Below are 16,281 nucleotides of genomic sequence, written 5' to 3' on the forward strand. Positions count from 1 at the left end.
ACGTTCCTGGGTGGAGTGCGACTGCTGATTTAGAGGCAGGGTTCAGATGGCCAAGCACGGTCTTAGTCCTTCAGAAGAGAGGATTTTCTCATCTACCCACCCTGATCGGAAGGAAATGTTCCTTTTTTATAAAGTCAATAAAATTCCTCACTGCCAGCTCAAAGGGCTGGCCAGCTAGGGCAACTCCCACGGGCACACTCTCTCCGGAACTGCTTAGAAACCACCTTTGGGACATGAGGTTGATAGGAGAAAAGCCGGCCTCACTCTGAGACTTCCTACAAACCTTACTGTTAAACCGTTGGATCTTACTCTAATCAGTCAGCAACTGTCTACTAAGCGTTTGCCTGCAGGCTCAGCTGTTTTTAGCCTCATATCACAAAAGGAACCCAGAGCCCAAGATTCTACGTTTTGCCCCAGTCTTCGTGTGCAGTTTTGTTCTGTTTTGTTTTCTTTTTAACAAAAGATACTTTCTGTCCCTGGACTTTGACTTATTCATCTGTAAGAGTTAATAATTTCCTAGTTACAGTCAGCTTTCCACATCTGCGGATTCCACATCCATGAATTCAACCAACAGCCCAATGAAAATATGCAGGCGGAAATTTTAAAAAGTTCCAAAAAAAGCAAAATTTGCATTTTCCCGGGCGCAGGCAACTGTATATAGCATTTACATTAAGTATTATAAGTAATCTAGAGATAATTTAAAGTATACATGAGGACATGAGTGCATAAGGTTATATGCAAATGCAATGCCATTTAAAGAAGGGACTCCTGCATCCAAAGATTTTGCTATCCAGGGGAGTCCTGGAAATAATCCCCTGAGGATCCTGAGAGACCCTGGGCTTTTGCAGGACCCTTATTGGTTCTACTGTCTACAGAAGTATTTGTAAAGTGTAAAACCCTACCCAGTGACCAGACATCCCTAGGTTCAGTTCAGTTCAGTCGCTCAGTCATGTCCAACTCTGCGACCCATAGACTGCAGCACGCCAGGCCTCCCTATCCATCACTAGGTTATCAACCCTTTGAAGAGTCTCCATCATCTTATTTTCTAGAGTGCCTAGGGGAAAGTTCAACCAAGACTTACGGAATTCCTGTGTTTTGGTTCCGCTCTGCCACTGGCTGTGTGTGGGAAAGTCATCTCCACTCTCTGGCCTGCTCCCTCTTTCAACAGAGTGAAAGACTTCCTCCAGATGGACATTTCATGACCAAGGCTGCTTCAAGGGTGGAAAACAACAAAGCACATCTGGGATCCTATTTTCCCTGAAGGAAAACAAGAGGGAGGCTGCACATGTGTGTTTGTGAAGGCACAGGGAAAATGTCAGGAAAGCCACCCCTGCACTCTTTACTGGATGCAGAGAGAAAAGCCACAGGGTGAGGGGTGGGGGGGGGGGGGGGGGGGGGGGAGAGGAGTGCTGGAGTGGGGGAAAGTAAAGGATAATTTTCACCTTAAAAAATAAACCTAAGTATCTCTTCATTGTTAAATTTGATAATTTAATACTTTGTAATTGTAGAAGGAGGGGGAAAAAAAACCTGGACTCTTTAGAAGGGGAGGTCCTGTTAGCAGTGTGGGGCCATCCCTCCTTGAAGCCTGCTGTCAGCATGCGCCCTGCTGAGCAAGGACTCAGCTCCCACCAGGCCCCCGGAGGGACTTGGGAAGGAGCCATGGGCAAGTTCACTCTGTCCTTGCCCCCTCAAGGTCACTTCCGTGGCTTTCCCCGAACTTTGGTCCTCTCCTCACCCTCTGCCCCAAAGCAGTGGGCAGGCATGTTTCTAGGGGACCCATCGCCAGGCATTTCCAAGTAATGACTTCTCAGGAAGTCTGGAACCTGATCACATTCCCTCTCCTTCATCCTTTTCCCCAGTCACCCCATCCCAACCCTTGACCCTGAGGACCTGTTTCCTGCCATCATCCTCAGACATCTAGCTACTTTCCTGATCACTCCACAAAAAAAGCTCCCTTCCCTTGAAGCTCGGAGCTCCCCGACATGGCATGTGCATTCTCAGTCATGTGCATGTTCAGTCACGAGCGCTCCGTCGAGTCCAGCGCTTTGAAACCCCAGGGGCTGTAGCCCACCAGGCTCCTCTGTCCGTGGAATTCTCCAGGGAAGAAATACTGGAGTGGGTTGCCGTTTCCTTCTCTGGGGGATCTTCCTGACTCGGGGATGGAATGTGCATCTCTTGCATCTTCTGCATTGGCAGGCAGATTCTTTACCACTTGTACCACCTGGGAAGCCCTGAGCTCCCTTAAAAAGACATATTTAGGTGGGGCTTTCTTGAGACCATGTTCCTAGGCTCCGAGAGATCATGTGCCCTCAGTGACACAAGTTTTTGAAGTGGCCCCATAACCCCATAAACCTCTAAAAAACTTTGAAGTTGTCTGCTTCCATCCTACACATTTAGAACCCACCCCACCCCACATCCATCTCTCTCTATTCACAATCTCTGTATAGGAATAGGTCCTCCCAACTGAGGCCTCTTAGGGGTAAGACTGGGTCTTATTTTTGTAAACTCCCAGTTTCCACTGCATCAAGCACACCATAGACATGTAGTACCTGTCTACACCAAAAGCAGCAGCACTGCATTTGTCTAATAAACATGCAGCGGTGGTCAACAGCATGGTTTTCGGGCTGAACAGACCAGTGTTTGAGTTGCTTCTGGTGATTATCGGTTATATGACCTTAAGCGAATGTTTTCATCTGGAAAGGAAAAAAAAAAAAAAAACCCGAGTACCTATTGAACTCTAAGTTGTTAGATAATTTAGGTAAACTTCTTCGCAAGGTGCAAGTCATATAGACAAATGGTGGTTGCACCACTGTGTGTTTGGTGCTGGAAATCTATGCAGAAACTAGTAAGACAGTCAGGAGAAGAGCCTGTCAAAAACAGGCACTCCAATGCATGTGAATCAACCGGTGCAGCGAAGCAGACACAGTGACAGACATGAGCACTGCGGCAGGCCAGCAGCACGTCAGACCTGCTCTTCCTAATGGCTGACACTGAGCGGGGCTGACCTGACCCCACACAGAGCTGGACACTGAGAGGAGAAACCCCACCTGCTGAGGGTGCCTAACCCTAAATGGAGGCGGGGGGGGGGGGGGGGGGAGGTCACAGCCAGGGGTAGTAGCGAAGCTTGAACCCAGCCTTCACCCATCCCAGCCCCCGGTGGTGTGGAACTGCCAACCCCCTCCATCCCCACAGCTCCCCAGGACAAAGGAACACCTCCAGCCACCAACTCTAAAACCAGATCTTTATTCTCTAGTTGGAAAAGGAGGGTTAGTGGTTGTGTTTAGTTCCAGAGAACAAACAAGGCCCAACAGTAGAAATTACAGGGAAGCGGACTTCATTATAAGGAAGAATTTCTAACAATTAGAATTATCCTACAATAGAACCAGGGCCTTAGGAGATTCCCTGTCACCTAAATGTTCAAGCAGAGGTTGGGGATCCACACGCTAGAATGTTGGAAGGGAAACTCACCCCCACTTCCCATCAGCTGGCCTTCCGTTATCAATGGGGCAGTCCTTCCCACAATGTGCTGAGCTCTGAAGGGAGTGAAGGCGGGCTGGGGTGTTTGGACAAAAGCCCTGACACAGGGCGGCTGACAGCCATGGGATTGCTCTAAGTGCTGGGAGGGTGGTTGGATGAAGGCAGTCGCAGCGTGGGAAGATGCTCTGGGGGGGGTGGGGGGTGGGGACCGATCTTTCGGGGGAGGAAGAGGAGCCACGGCACTAACAGTAGACGGGTCTCTCCAAATCTGGATGCCTGTGCAGGGGCGGGAGCGAGGGGCTGACTGGGAGAGGCTGGAGGAGCTCGGCCTTGCCTCCCAGGACTGGAAAAGGCCCGGGTGCTGCCCAACAAGGCCGGCAGGTTCTCCGGGTGTGTCCAGCTGCTCCACTGATCCTCCCCGGCATTCATTCACTAAGGGCTGAACCACACCTACTTGCAAAAAAAAGAAAAAAAAAAACGAGCCAAAGGAACTCATAATAGACGGGACGTTAAGGCGTTAACACCAGAGGAGAGGGGTCCTCCTGTCCACTGGTGGCCCCTCCGGCCGGAGGGCTCTAAGGGGTGGGTGGAGCTGCTATTGCTACTTTTCCAGGGCACAGGATAGTCTGGACCGAACCTTAGCAAACACCAGCGGGAGGCCGGGGTCCCTGCTCTGCAAGTGGACTCCCTGATTACAGCGGGGGACCTCCCTCCCTAACGGGGCCGGCTCACCCCACCTCGCTACCCCCCTCGCCGACAGCAGCAGCAGAGGGCACAGTGTGAACGACGCCCGGCCCGCCCTCCCTCGGCCTCCGCCGCCCCAGCCCGCTCAGACGTCGTGCTTCTTCTGGTGGGCCAGGAGCTTCCCCTCGTCGTCAAAGGTCTGGCCACAGATGGCGCAGCAGAAGGCGCCGTCCCGGATGTGGCTCTTGCGATGGGTGATCAGGTTGGACTTCTGGCTGAAGCTGCGGTCGCAGTCCGGGCAGGCGTAGGGGCGCTCGCCCGTGTGGATGCGCCGGTGGGACACCAGATTGGACTTCTGGCTGAACGCCTTGCCGCACTCGGGGCAGACGTACGGCTTCTCGCCGGTGTGGATGCGCCGGTGCGCGGCCAGGTAGGGCTTGTGGCGGAAGGCCTTCCCGCAGTCCGGGCACACGAAGGGCCGCTCGGGTGCGTGGTCGCGCCGGTGGGCGGCCAGGTGGCTCCCCTGGGAGAAGCGGCGCCCGCACTCCTCGCACGCGAAGGGCCGCTCGCCAGAGTGCACCCGGGAGTGCGCCACCAGGTGCGTCTTCTTGCCGAAGTGCTTGCCGCACTCGGCGCACGCGAAGGGCCGCTCGCCGCCGTGCTGCCGCTGGTGAGCGCGCAGGAAGCGCTCCAGCCGGAAGCCCCGCCCACAGTCGGTGCAGGTGTGGAGAGAGGGCGGGGCCTCCGCCACAGCGCCCGGCGGCCCAGGCCCAGCGGAGACCTCAGCTGGCTCCGGGGCCGGCTCCGGAGGGGGTTCCGGGGCGCGCTCCGGGGCGCCGGCGGGCGGTTGGGGCCCTCCCTGCGCGGAGCCCTCGGAGCGCTTGTGGATCTTGCTGTGCGACAGCAGGTTGGGCTTGTGGCGGAAGCGGCGACCGCACTCGGTGCACGGGTACGGCTTCTCGCCAGTGTGGATGCGCCGGTGCGAGGTCAGGTAGGGCTTATTGGTGAAGCGCTTCCCACACTCGGGGCACTGGTGCGGGCGCTCGCCCGTGTGCACGCGGCGGTGGGCGATCAGGTTGGGCTTGTGGCGGAAGCGCTTGCCACAGCAGGCACACTGAAACGGGCGGTCGACGGCGTCCCCGCCCGGCCGGGGCGCGGTCACCGCCGGACGCCCCCGGGGCCGCGGCCCCAGAGCCTTGGCCGCCGCCTCCTCCAGCGCCTCGGCCACGTGGACCCGCTTGTGAGTCACCAGCTGGTCCCACTGGGCGAAGCTGCGGCCACAGTTGCCGCAGATGAAGGGCCGGGCCTCGGGGGCCGGGGGGTGGCAGCGCCTCGAATGAGCCCGCAGCTGCTTTCTCCGCCAGAAGCGTCTCTCGCAGGCAGGACAGGCGATGGGCCGTTTCGCCGCCGAGTGGGCCCGCAGGTGCAGAACCAGGGCCACCCAGCCTCGGAAGCTCTGCCCGCAGAGGTGGCAGGCAAAGCCCAGGTCTGGGGTGGCGGCTGCATGGATCTGGCAGTGCAGTGCCAAGAAAGGGGCGTGGCGGAAGCGGCGGCCGCACTCGGGACAGGGCAGGGGCAGGCGGGCCTGGCAGCGACGGGCATGAAGCCAGAGGGCCACCCAGCCGGGGAAGTGCCTCCGACAGTGGGCACAGCGATGGGCCCGACCTAGGGCCTGGCCACCCGACTGGGCCGCGGCGGTGCCTCGCGACCTCAGCCCCTGGGGCTCCTTCTCCAGAGTCTGGGGCGACTCCTGGGAGGGCCCAGAAAGGAGTCGGGGCTGGACGGGGCCCATGGCCACCGGGCCCCTGCAGCGACGTTCCAGCATCGGTTCTTCCTCTGCTGAGGGTGGAAAGGCACAGTCACGCTGGGAGAACCACACAACCTGCGCCCCCCTCCCCCCCCCCCCACCACTGCCCACAAGCTCCTCCCAGCGGACCCAAGAGGAGCCTGCCCCCTCCACTACGCCACTCCTCCAGTCCTGGAATCAGGACCACTAGACTACTCTTCTGTTTCCTCCTATTACGTTATTTCCATCGTGGGTTTCTAGAAGCATTTCAAGTAAATCTGCTGTTAAGTCTTTACTGGCCCTGGAAACGACTAGAAGGAAGAACCCTGACCCTTCTTTGAATCCCCCTCCGGCATGGAGTAAACACGCCAGGGCTGGCTGCACAAAGATTGCTGCCTTGGGACTTACCAAAACACGCAGTCACCTCCCCCTTCAGCGCTTTATATGCTTTCCCAAGTGCTTCCCTGCCGCCCTCTACTTGTTTCTACTATTTGCTCTTGTCACATCTGAGCTTCGCAGCAACTCAGTGAGGCTGGACAAGAGATACGAACTCCCTGTCTGATGGAAGAAGCCACTGTCAGGCACGACAGGGTGACAGGACTTGCCCCGGGAGGCACAGAGTAAACCTACAGCAGAACCCGGACGCGGGCTCTCATCTAAGCCCATCTTAGGAAGGCACTTTGACCTCCCCAGCCTCAGCCTCCCACGGCCAGGAGAGCCAGTGAGAACGGCCCCTTCTCCGGAGCAGGAGAGAGCTCCGGATACTACTGCCAGCCCAGCGCGATGCCAGGCCACTGCCTGCCCAGACTGTGCCCGCATTCTGCCCGCCTGCCCTCCTCCACCCCCGCACGTGATGAGGACACTGCAGGAAGGAGAGCGCTCTTGAATCCAAAGAACACCCACAGCCTGCTGCCCTCGGGGGTGAGCCTGACTCGCTGCCTTCCCTCGGGGGACTGGGATTACTGGGGCACGGAAAGGGGAGGAAGGAGGAGATTGTGATCTCTGTCCCCTGTCCCGGCCTGCCCCAGCCCCGCCAGGGGCTGCCCCACGGGCAGCTCTTCCAAAACGGGGAGAACCCAGACTCCTGTGGGGGAGTCTCCTACACGCACTGCCAGATGGGGTGGTGATGAGACTCCTAAGGGACCTTCACTGCCTGCTCACGAGTTCCCCCGAAGTTCCCCCGAACCTGTACTCCTCTCCAGGAGCACAGACATGACTCATTCCCAGCGGCCAGACTGAGCCCTGGGAAGACTCCCAGGATGTGATGAACGTGAAACATCCCCCCTCTCCCCCCGACTCCGGCCCCCCTTCTCCCCCCCAACCCCCCACCCCCACCCCCCTGCAGCGGGGCACTGGGGCCATGAAATGGTGCGAGAACCCAACAAAGAAGGCCACACTCTACCCTGGAGGCTGTGGAGCTGGAGATGAGGCTTGGCCCAGCTCCTCCTGGGAATGTTCCCGGGGATACTTCTGCGGCTGGAGCGCCTGCTTCGGCCCACACTCGGGTAGCCCCCGGATGTCAGCGAAAACTGCAGCAGTAAAGACACCCCTACCCCCATGGCAGAGCTCAGACCTCCGGTGGCAGAGAGGCCAGCCTTACCTGCGGGGAGGGGAGAGGACGCGTGCGTGAGGCTCAGCGCTCCCCGAGGGAAGTCATCTTTGTGTCCTCCGCAGCCACGGCCCCCTCCCCCACCCCGGCACCCCGCTGGGCAGAGTGACCTCAGTGGCCATCGGATTAATAACTGAACTTGCCCCCTTCACAAACGAAGCCGAGGGCTGCGTTGGAGGCTCACTTCCTCCCCTGGTAAGGTCACAGCACGAACTGTCCATGCTGATGGCCAAAGGCCCCCATGCCGAGGGCAGGAACTCTGAAATCCCCGCTGGCTCCCCTTCCCCCACCCTCCTCCCGACAGGAATTCCAGGCCGGGTTCCCAGGGGGGCTGCCAGGCGCGCTCCTGTGACGAGGACTCGGGCAGAGTCCCCTGCCGCGTCCCGGGTGGCAGAGGGCCGTGCAGACCCCCCCACACACCCCCTTTTGTAGTCAAGCGTGTGCTTTGCCACCCCCTCGCCCCCGTCCACGTTCGCGGACACACGGCTCCGCGCTCCCCGAAGGGGGGCCCCCCTCTCCGGTCCCCACGCAGAGCGCGGCTCGCGGAGCCTGCGCGCAGGTGCGCGGACTCGCCCCCCGACTCGGTCCAGCAGTGCACCCCCCAACACAGCGCGCACACGGTCACGCGCCCCGCAGGTAGGCCCCCCCCCCCCGCCTTCGCCGCCGCCGCCGCCGCCGCCACCACCACCACGGGCCCGCGTGGAACCCCGCGCCCTGCCCGGGACGAACCTCTCCGGCGGGGAGCCCGGAGGCGCGTCGCGCGTCCATGAGGCCCGAAAGCCGGCGCCGGCGGCCGCGCTCGCCACCCCGCCGCGGCGACAGCAGCAGGTTCGGGTTCACCACCGCCAGGCCCGTGCCCAGCAACCCCCCCCCCCCCCGCCCCGCCGGTTCCCAGCGCCACGTGACTACAGGAGCTGCCGAGGGTCAGTCGCGGGCTCGGGCCGGCGGCCGCGGCCGGAGGGCGGGGCGGGCCGCGGGGCCGGCCGCGCAGGGCCCCTCTCCCGCCCCCAGCGCCCCCTCGCGGGCCGCTCGGGGGCCCGACTCCGTTGCCATGGCGACCACCGGCCGGATTTTTCCCGGTAGGGCCCGGCTCAGGTTTCCCCGACCCTTTGTCCCTCCGGGCGGGCGCGCGTCCCTGGGCGACCGCGTGGCCGGACCGCGGTCAGTCGGCGAGACCCGGCCTCGCAGGCCCGAGCCTTGGCGAGGGCGCTCCTCGATCCCCACCCCACCCGGCCGTCCCCCTCCAGTTCTCCGGCCACCTGGACCTTTGGCCGCGCTGCAGAACCTGAATAGCGCAGCGGCTGAGCTGCGGCTGGGGCTATGGCTGACCAGAGACAGTCGGCTTCTGGGTAGTTCAGAGCTGGAGAAAAGGAAAGGCCCGATGGGGTGAACTTTGAAAACGCATTGCCCTCGCTTCCAGAAATCAGTCGAGCGCAGGCGCCCCGGCTTCCGTGGCTGCGGGACCCGGGGCGCGGGCGGTCCTGGCACTCAGGGCGCTGCGCTTGGAAACGCACCGCATCCCGAGGGCGAATGCGGAGGCAGGTGCGAGTCTGCGTCCCTGACTCACCGTCTAGCAGGTGGCCTTGGCTTTCCCAACGAAACACTTACTGGGTTTTCTAGTCTTGGACCGTTTCACGTACTCTTATGCTTTTCAACACAGGCAACTTTCTAATTGTACAATTTTTCAAAAACTTTATTTTGTATTGGGAAGTGTAGCTGATTAACAAGGTTGTGACAGTTTCAGGTGGACGAGACTCAGCCGTACGCATATATGTATCCGTTCTCCTGTACAATTATTCTTAAAACAAAATCTGTTGCATTAATAGGAAATAAAATACGCAGATTTCTCATACTTACCTCATACATTTACATTAAATGTAATGTAAAATGCCAATTGCATTTAATGCCTTGGTATTTATCACCGTCAGGAATCCTTTAGGGTATGAATTTGAGCAAACTCCAGGAAATAGTGGAAGAAAGAGAAGCCTGGCATGCAAGAGTCGGACACGACTTAGCGACTGAACAATAACATACATATCATCGGGCATTTTTTCTAGGCTTATCTATGCTTATTTGAGGTTGGGGGAATGCCTTACAAAGATGTATTCTGCCTTTTTTGCTTAACAATGTTGTGAATTTTCTTCCGTCCTATTAAATATTCTTTTATAACAAGATTCTTAATTGCAACATAACTGCACATACATTTTCTACTTTCTGTATCATGGATTCATATTTTATTACAGATGCCTGATTTAAAAATTCTGGAAGTGGAGAACTGGCAGGTCAAAGGCAAAGTATATTTTTCAAACGTTTTCTAAACTATCTTTGAGAAAAATTTATTGGTTTTCTTATGAGAAATGCCCTTTTTTCCATATCATTGAAAATACAGACTTTTTTCAAATTCAAAGTTGTTCTTTCTTATTGTTTTGAATGTTGCTTCATAAATTACTAGTTAACTGACTTGTTTTTCATGTAGTTATTTATTAACTGTATTTTCTCTTTTGTGAATTTGCTTATGTCCCTTTGCCCACTTTTCTGTTTGTTCATTTTAAAAAGTTGGGAAATTGACTCCTGGATATATATCTGAAGATAATTCAAAAAGATACAAGCATCTCAATGTTCTTAGCAGCATTATTTACAATAGTCACGATAGGGAAACATCCTAAGTGACCTCCAACAGACAAAGAAGATAAAGAAGTTGTGGTGCACATAAACAATGGAATACTACTCAGCCTTAAAAGAATGAAATGTTACCCTTTACAACAATCTGAATGAACATGGAGGATATTATGCTTAGTGAAATAAATCAAACAGAGAAAAACAAATACTGTTATGTTATCACTTATATGTTAAATCTAAAACATAAGATAAAACAACCTACTGAATATAACAAGAAACTGACTCACACATACAGAGAAAAACTTGTGGCTACCAATAAGGAGAGGGAAGGAGGGAGGAGCAAGATAAAGGCAGATATACTACAGATATATAAATAAGCTACAAGGATACATTGTAGATCACAGAGAATATAGCAAATATTTTATAATAACTATAAATGGAGTATAAATTATAAAAACTTTGATTCACCATGCTGTATACCTGAAACAAATATGATATTGCAAATCAGTACCTCAAGAAAAAAAAAAAAGTTGGGAAATTAGTTTTATTTCACTTTGTTTGGGGGGGGGGGACACTCCTTTTAAAGTAAAAGGCTTCTATGGTTTCTGCCTTATGTTTAGAGAGATCACACCACCCCTCCCCAAATTCAATTTTATGTCGGTATTTTTATGACAGAGAATGTTTTAATATCTCTTAGTGTAAGCACTCCCCTTATACACAGATTTCCTTTTTCTCTCCAAAACTTTCTTAGCTAAAATGACTCATTTATCGCTTCTTCTTTTGAGATGGTCCACACTTTGTCTGTGGAGTGTGTTTCTCTCTAAATAAATCCACTTCTTACCTGAACGAATAAATAAATAAAATCACTCATTTATTCTTTTATTTATTCTTCTAAATGAGCTTTAGAATTTCTTGTCAATGTTTAACATTTTTTCTTGTCATTATTTAAAAAACCCAGGTGAAGAGACTTAAGATTCCTGTCCCTCCATTTGTCCAGGCCTTTTTTTGCCTCTCATAGTCGTTTTCTATCTGCTGATTAGATAGTGTAACTTTTGTACTTATCCTATACAAAATTCACAAATATGAAAAAACTTTATCAAAGTTTTAAGGTTCAGAAAATATGGTAGAATGGAAGTCAAGTTTGATGGTTACAGAAGAATGGATTTTTCTATGTGTGCCACCAGAAAATACTTGAGTTTTTACCAAAATACTTACTGTGTGTTACTTGCTCAGTCGTGTCCGACTCTTTGTGACCCCATGGACTGTAACCTGCCAGGCTTCTCTGTCCATGGAATTATCCAGGCAAGAATATTAGAGTGGGTAGCCACTCCCTTCTCCAGGGGATCTTCCATGACCCAGGGATTGAACCCAGATCTCCCACACTGGAGGCAGATTCTTTACCATCTGAGCCAACAGGGAAACCCAAAATACTTAATGATAATGATTAATATTATTGGGCAGGATAGAGGACAGAAACAGTATGGACCTAAAAGAAGCAGAAGATAAGAAGAGGTGGCAAGAATACAGAGAAGAACTATACAAAAGAGATCTTAATGACTTGGATAACTGCAATGGTGTGATCACTCACCTAGAGTCAGACATCTTGGAGTGCAAAGTTAAGTGGAAGCATCACTATGAACAAAGCTAGTGGAGGTGTTGGAATTCCAGCTGAGCTATTTCAAATCCTAAAAGTTGATGCTGTTAAAGTGCTGCACACAATATGCCAGCAAATATGGAAAACTCAGCAGTGGCCACAAGCCTGGAAAATACCAGTTTTAATTCCAATCTCAAAGAAGGGCAATACCAAAAATGTCCAAATTACCACACAATTCCACTCATTTCTCATGCTAGCAAAGTAATGTTCAAAATTTTCCAAGCTAGGCTTCAATAGTATGTGAACCAAGAATTTCCAGATGTTCAAGAGTTGGACTATAAAGAAAGCTGAGTGCCAAAGAATTGATGCTTTTTTTTTTTTTTTATACTTTTGAACTGTGGTGTTGGAGAAGACTCTTGAGAATCCCTTGGACTGCAAGGAGATCAAACCAGTCCATCCTAAAGGAAATCAGTCCTGAATATTCACTGGAAGGACTGATGCTGAAGCTGAAGCTGAAGCTCCAATACTTTGGCCATCTGTTGCAAAGAACTGACTCATTGGAAAAGACCCTGATGCTGGGAACAATTGAAGGCAGGAGGAGAAGGGGACAACAGAGGATGAGATGGTTGGATGGCATCATTGACTTGATGGACATGAGTTTGAGAAACCTCCAGGAGTTGGTGATAGACAGGGATGCCTCGCGAACTGCATTCCATGGGGTCACAAAGAGTCAGACATGACTGAATGATTGAACTGAGCTGAAACTGGATTTAGAAAAAGCAGAGGAACCAGAGATCAAATTGTCAACATCCATGAATCATAGAAAAAGCAAGAGAATTCCAGAAGAACATTTATTTCTGCTTCGTTGACTATGCTAAAGCTTTTGACTGCATGGATTACAACAAACTGGAAAATTCTTCAAGAGATGGGGATATCAGACCACCTTACCTGCCTCCTGCAAAACCTGTATTCTGGTCAAGAAGCAACAGTTAGAACTGGACATGGAACAACACACTGGTTCCAAATTGGGAAAGGAGTATGTCAAGGCTGTATACTGTCACCCTGCTTATTTAATTTATATGCAGAGTACATCATGTGAAATGCCAGGCTGGATGAAGCACAAGCTGGAATCAAGATTGTGGGGAGAAATATCAATAACCTCAGATATGCAGATGACACCACCGTTATGGCAGAAAGTGAAGAAGAACTAAAGAGCCTCTCGATGAAAGTGAAAGAGGAGAGTGAAAAAGTTGGCTTAAAACTCAACATTCAGAAAACTGAGATCATGTCATCCGGTCCAGTCACTTCATGGCAAAAAGATGGGGAAACAATGATAACAATGACAGACTTTATTTTCTTGGGCTCCAAAATCACTACAGATGGTGATTGCAGCCATGAAATTAAAAGACCCTAACTCCTTGGAAGAAAAGCTATGACCAACCTAGACAACATATTAAAAAGCAAGGACGTTACTTTGCCGACAAAGGTCTGTCTAGCCAAAGTGTGGTTTTTCTAGTACTCATGTATGGATGTGAGAGTTGGACCATATAGAAGACCGGGTGCCGAAGAATTGATACTTTTGAGCTGTGGTGCTGGAGAAGACTCTTGAGAGTCCCTTGGACTGCAAGGATATCAAACCAGTTAATCCTAAAGGAAATCAGTCCTGAATATTCATTGGAAGGACTGATGCTGAAGCTGAAACTCCAATACTTTGGCCACCTGATGTGAAGAGTTGACTCACTGGAAAAGACCCTGATGCTGGGAAAGATTGAATGCAGGAGAAGGGGATGAGAGAGGATGAGACAGTTGGATGGCATCACCGACTTAATGGACATGAGTTTGAGCAAGCTCCAGGAGATAGGGAAGCCTGGTGTGCTGCAGTCCATGGGGTTGCAGAATCGGACACAACTGAGTGACTGAACAACAACAAGATCAACTACTCCACAGTCTCCGGTCCCAACTAGCAGTGTCCTCTTGTCCAGTCAGTTTTCCATCCACTGTACCTTCGTCTTTGGAAAGACGAAGGGAACTAATATAGAACCACAAGATCTTCCCTCTGCAGAGAGAAAATGCAGAGGAGTGGAGAGGGACTCCTGACCTTCCCCCAGGCAGAAATTCTAGACCTTGGCATTCGGGGATTCACCCTCAACACGCCTTAGGGAGACAAAGATCTACGACCAGCCAGACGGCCAAATGGCCAATCCCTGTGGACACTGTCTCAACTTCAACACACCTGAAAGAAAAAGATAGGCCTGTACAGGGTCAAGGGCCCACTGGACAGTGATACCAGAGAAGGACACCTGGAGGCTTCCTCTTCCCTCTCAATGGTGCCTGAACCCACCAGCATCCCCTGTACTGGATTACATGGCCAGGTAGGTGGGCTTGCCAGGGTTAGAGGGGGACAATATCTCCAGAAATCCCCTATGAAGACATGACCGAACCAAACTTGGATCTGCTCACCACCTGCATGCAGTGAAGCCAACCGGCTGACCCCATATTGTGGTGAAGGAAAGTGCAGCATTTAATTCAGGTGCCAAGTAAGGAGCTGAGGACAGCTAGTGCTGAAAAAACCCAAACTCCTTGACGGGTTTCAGCAAGGCACTTTTTGAAGCTTTAATAAGAATATTTTTAAATTAATTTTATTAGCATATCATTGCTTTATGATATTGTGTTAGTTTCTGCTGTACAGTGAAGTAAATCAGCCGTGCATATACCTCTGCTGCTGCTGCTGCCAAGTCGCTTCAGTCGTGTCCGACTCTGCGACCCCATGGACTGCAGCCTACCAGGCTCCTCCGTCCATGGAATTTTCCAGGCAAGAGTACTGGAGTGGGTTGCCATTGCCTTCTCCGCAATGGCAGATTCCCTCTTTTTTTGGATTTCCTTCTTGTTACACACAGAGTAAGTGAGTAAGAGTTCCCTGTGCTATACAGTAGGTTCTCATTAGTTATCTATTTTATGTTAACACAAAGGAATTCCCAGGTGTTGCTAGTGGTAAAGAATCCACCTGCCAATGCAGGATATGTAAGAGCCTCGGGTTTGATCCCTGGGTCAGGAAGATCCCCTAGAGGAGGGCATGGCAACCCTCTCCAGTATTCTTGCCTGGAGAATCCCATGGACAGAGGAGCCTGGCGGGCTACAGTCCCTGGGGTCACAAAGAGCTGGACATGACTGAAGTGACTTAGCACACACGTCGTATTAATAGTGTATAAGTGTCAATCTCCATCTTCCAATTCATCCCATCCTCTTTTCCCCACTTGGCATCTATACGCTTCTTCTCTATGTCTGTGTCTGTTTCTGCTTTACAGCCAAGCATTTTTAAAGGCCAGGTGAGGGAGGGGAGTCTCGGTGTGTGGTCAGTCTCTGGTTGATGGTAGAGTGACAGGGCTGGGTCAGGGGAGTTAACCCATGATCAACCCTCAAGCTAATGGTCATCAAATAGTTAAATTCTTCCTTTTGGTGCGGGTTGTAGCTGTCAAACAACTCAGGAAGTGTGCATCAGATCCTGTTATCCAGGTACTTCAGAGAGATGCTATGGCCGAGAATTTGGGGGAGGGGTGTGTCCCCGAGAAGGCCCCACAGGGTCCTGCCCGGTTCCAAGACACCCAGGTATTGGTTAGCAAGAGGCTTGCATCCACAAGAAGGGAAACTGCATCCCTCTAGCAGGTATGGCGTCCCGGCCCTGCCCACGGGCCTCACTCATGACACCCAGCAAATATGTTATCAGTGCCACCACCTGCTGCTGGGCCTGACCAAGAGCCCAGCAGAAATGATCTGTGCTGCTTCTCCTTGGTTCAAGCAGTTCTCAGTGCTTGTTGAGAAGATGGATGTCTTCTCAACATCCATCTCCTTGGATGTTGAAAGAAGCTGGTTTAGCGATGGACGTACCTCTTGGGTACGTGTGTGTGTGTTAGTTGCTTCAGTCATGACCAACTCCTTGCGATCCCATGGACTGTAGCCCACAGGCTCCCCTGTCCATGGGATGCTCCAGGCAAGAATACTGGAGTGGGTTGCCCTGCCCTCCTCCAGGGGATCTTCCCAACCCGGGGATCAAATCCACGTCTCTCACATCTCTTGCATTGGCAGGTGGGCTCTTTACCACTAGCACTGCCTGGAAAGCCCCTCGAGTTAGTACTTCATATGAAATAAAGCCAAATATTTGTTGCTGATTTCTGAAAGAACCAATAGGAAGCAAGAGAAGAGAGAGGAAACTTTGGTCCCCTGTATCACTTTCTCCAGCTTCACATAGCATCCCCGAGGCCGATCCGGAAACTGTCAGAGCTCATTTCCCGGGCAGCAGACAGTGAGGGGAGGAAGCAGGAAGCTCCTCCATGCTGACCATGGTGAAGGACACGTCTGCCGGGAGGGCCTCATGTGGGCGCTGTCACCCCTAGGTGCTCCCGCAGCCCTCAACCCCCAGAAGTCCTCCCTTCCACTGGAGCGGAAGCTGGACTGTCCCAGGCCAGCATCCTGGGTGAAAGGGGTCTTGCTGGGTCCAGCGGAAACTTCAGGAAA

The 16,281-nt window shown here is 52.4% G+C and overlaps 1 protein-coding gene across 5 annotated transcripts; it reads right to left on the minus strand.

The window, feature by feature from the left end:
• Positions 1–3,227: 3,227 nt before the first annotated feature.
• Positions 3,228–9,041, minus strand: REPIN1 (replication initiator 1). Of its 5 annotated transcripts, none has more exons than XM_070457783.1 (3): positions 8,886–9,041; positions 7,350–7,547; positions 3,228–6,000 (listed from the first exon to the last, which is right to left on the minus strand). In XM_070457783.1, exons 2-3 carry the CDS (start codon positions 7,504–7,506, stop codon positions 4,307–4,309), a joined length of 1,851 nt encoding a protein of 616 aa, XP_070313884.1. In that variant the 5' UTR covers positions 7,507–7,547; positions 8,886–9,041; the 3' UTR covers positions 3,228–4,306. The 5 variants fall into 5 exon arrangements, with proteins under 5 accessions (XP_070313884.1, XP_070313823.1, XP_070314007.1 ...); XM_070457722.1 differs by having other exon boundaries at positions 8,822–9,041; XM_070457906.1 differs by lacking the exon at positions 8,886–9,041 and adding an exon at positions 8,286–8,779 and having other exon boundaries at positions 7,350–7,496.
• Positions 9,042–16,281: the final 7,240 nt, after the last annotated feature.

This window comes from Odocoileus virginianus, chromosome 1 (genome assembly GCF_023699985.2).
Source record: "Odocoileus virginianus isolate 20LAN1187 ecotype Illinois chromosome 1, Ovbor_1.2, whole genome shotgun sequence".
NCBI lineage: Eukaryota > Metazoa > Chordata > Mammalia > Artiodactyla > Cervidae > Odocoileus > Odocoileus virginianus.

Coding starts and splice junctions, on each gene's coding strand:
- REPIN1 (XM_070457783.1), bottom strand. CDS start 7,506: ATGGGGGTAGGGGTGTCTTTACTGCTGCAGTTTTCGCTGACATCCGGG. Junction 6,001..7,349: donor CCAGCTCCACAGCCTCCAGG/GTAGAGTGTGGC, acceptor TTCCACCCTCAG/CAGAGGAAGAACCGATGCTG.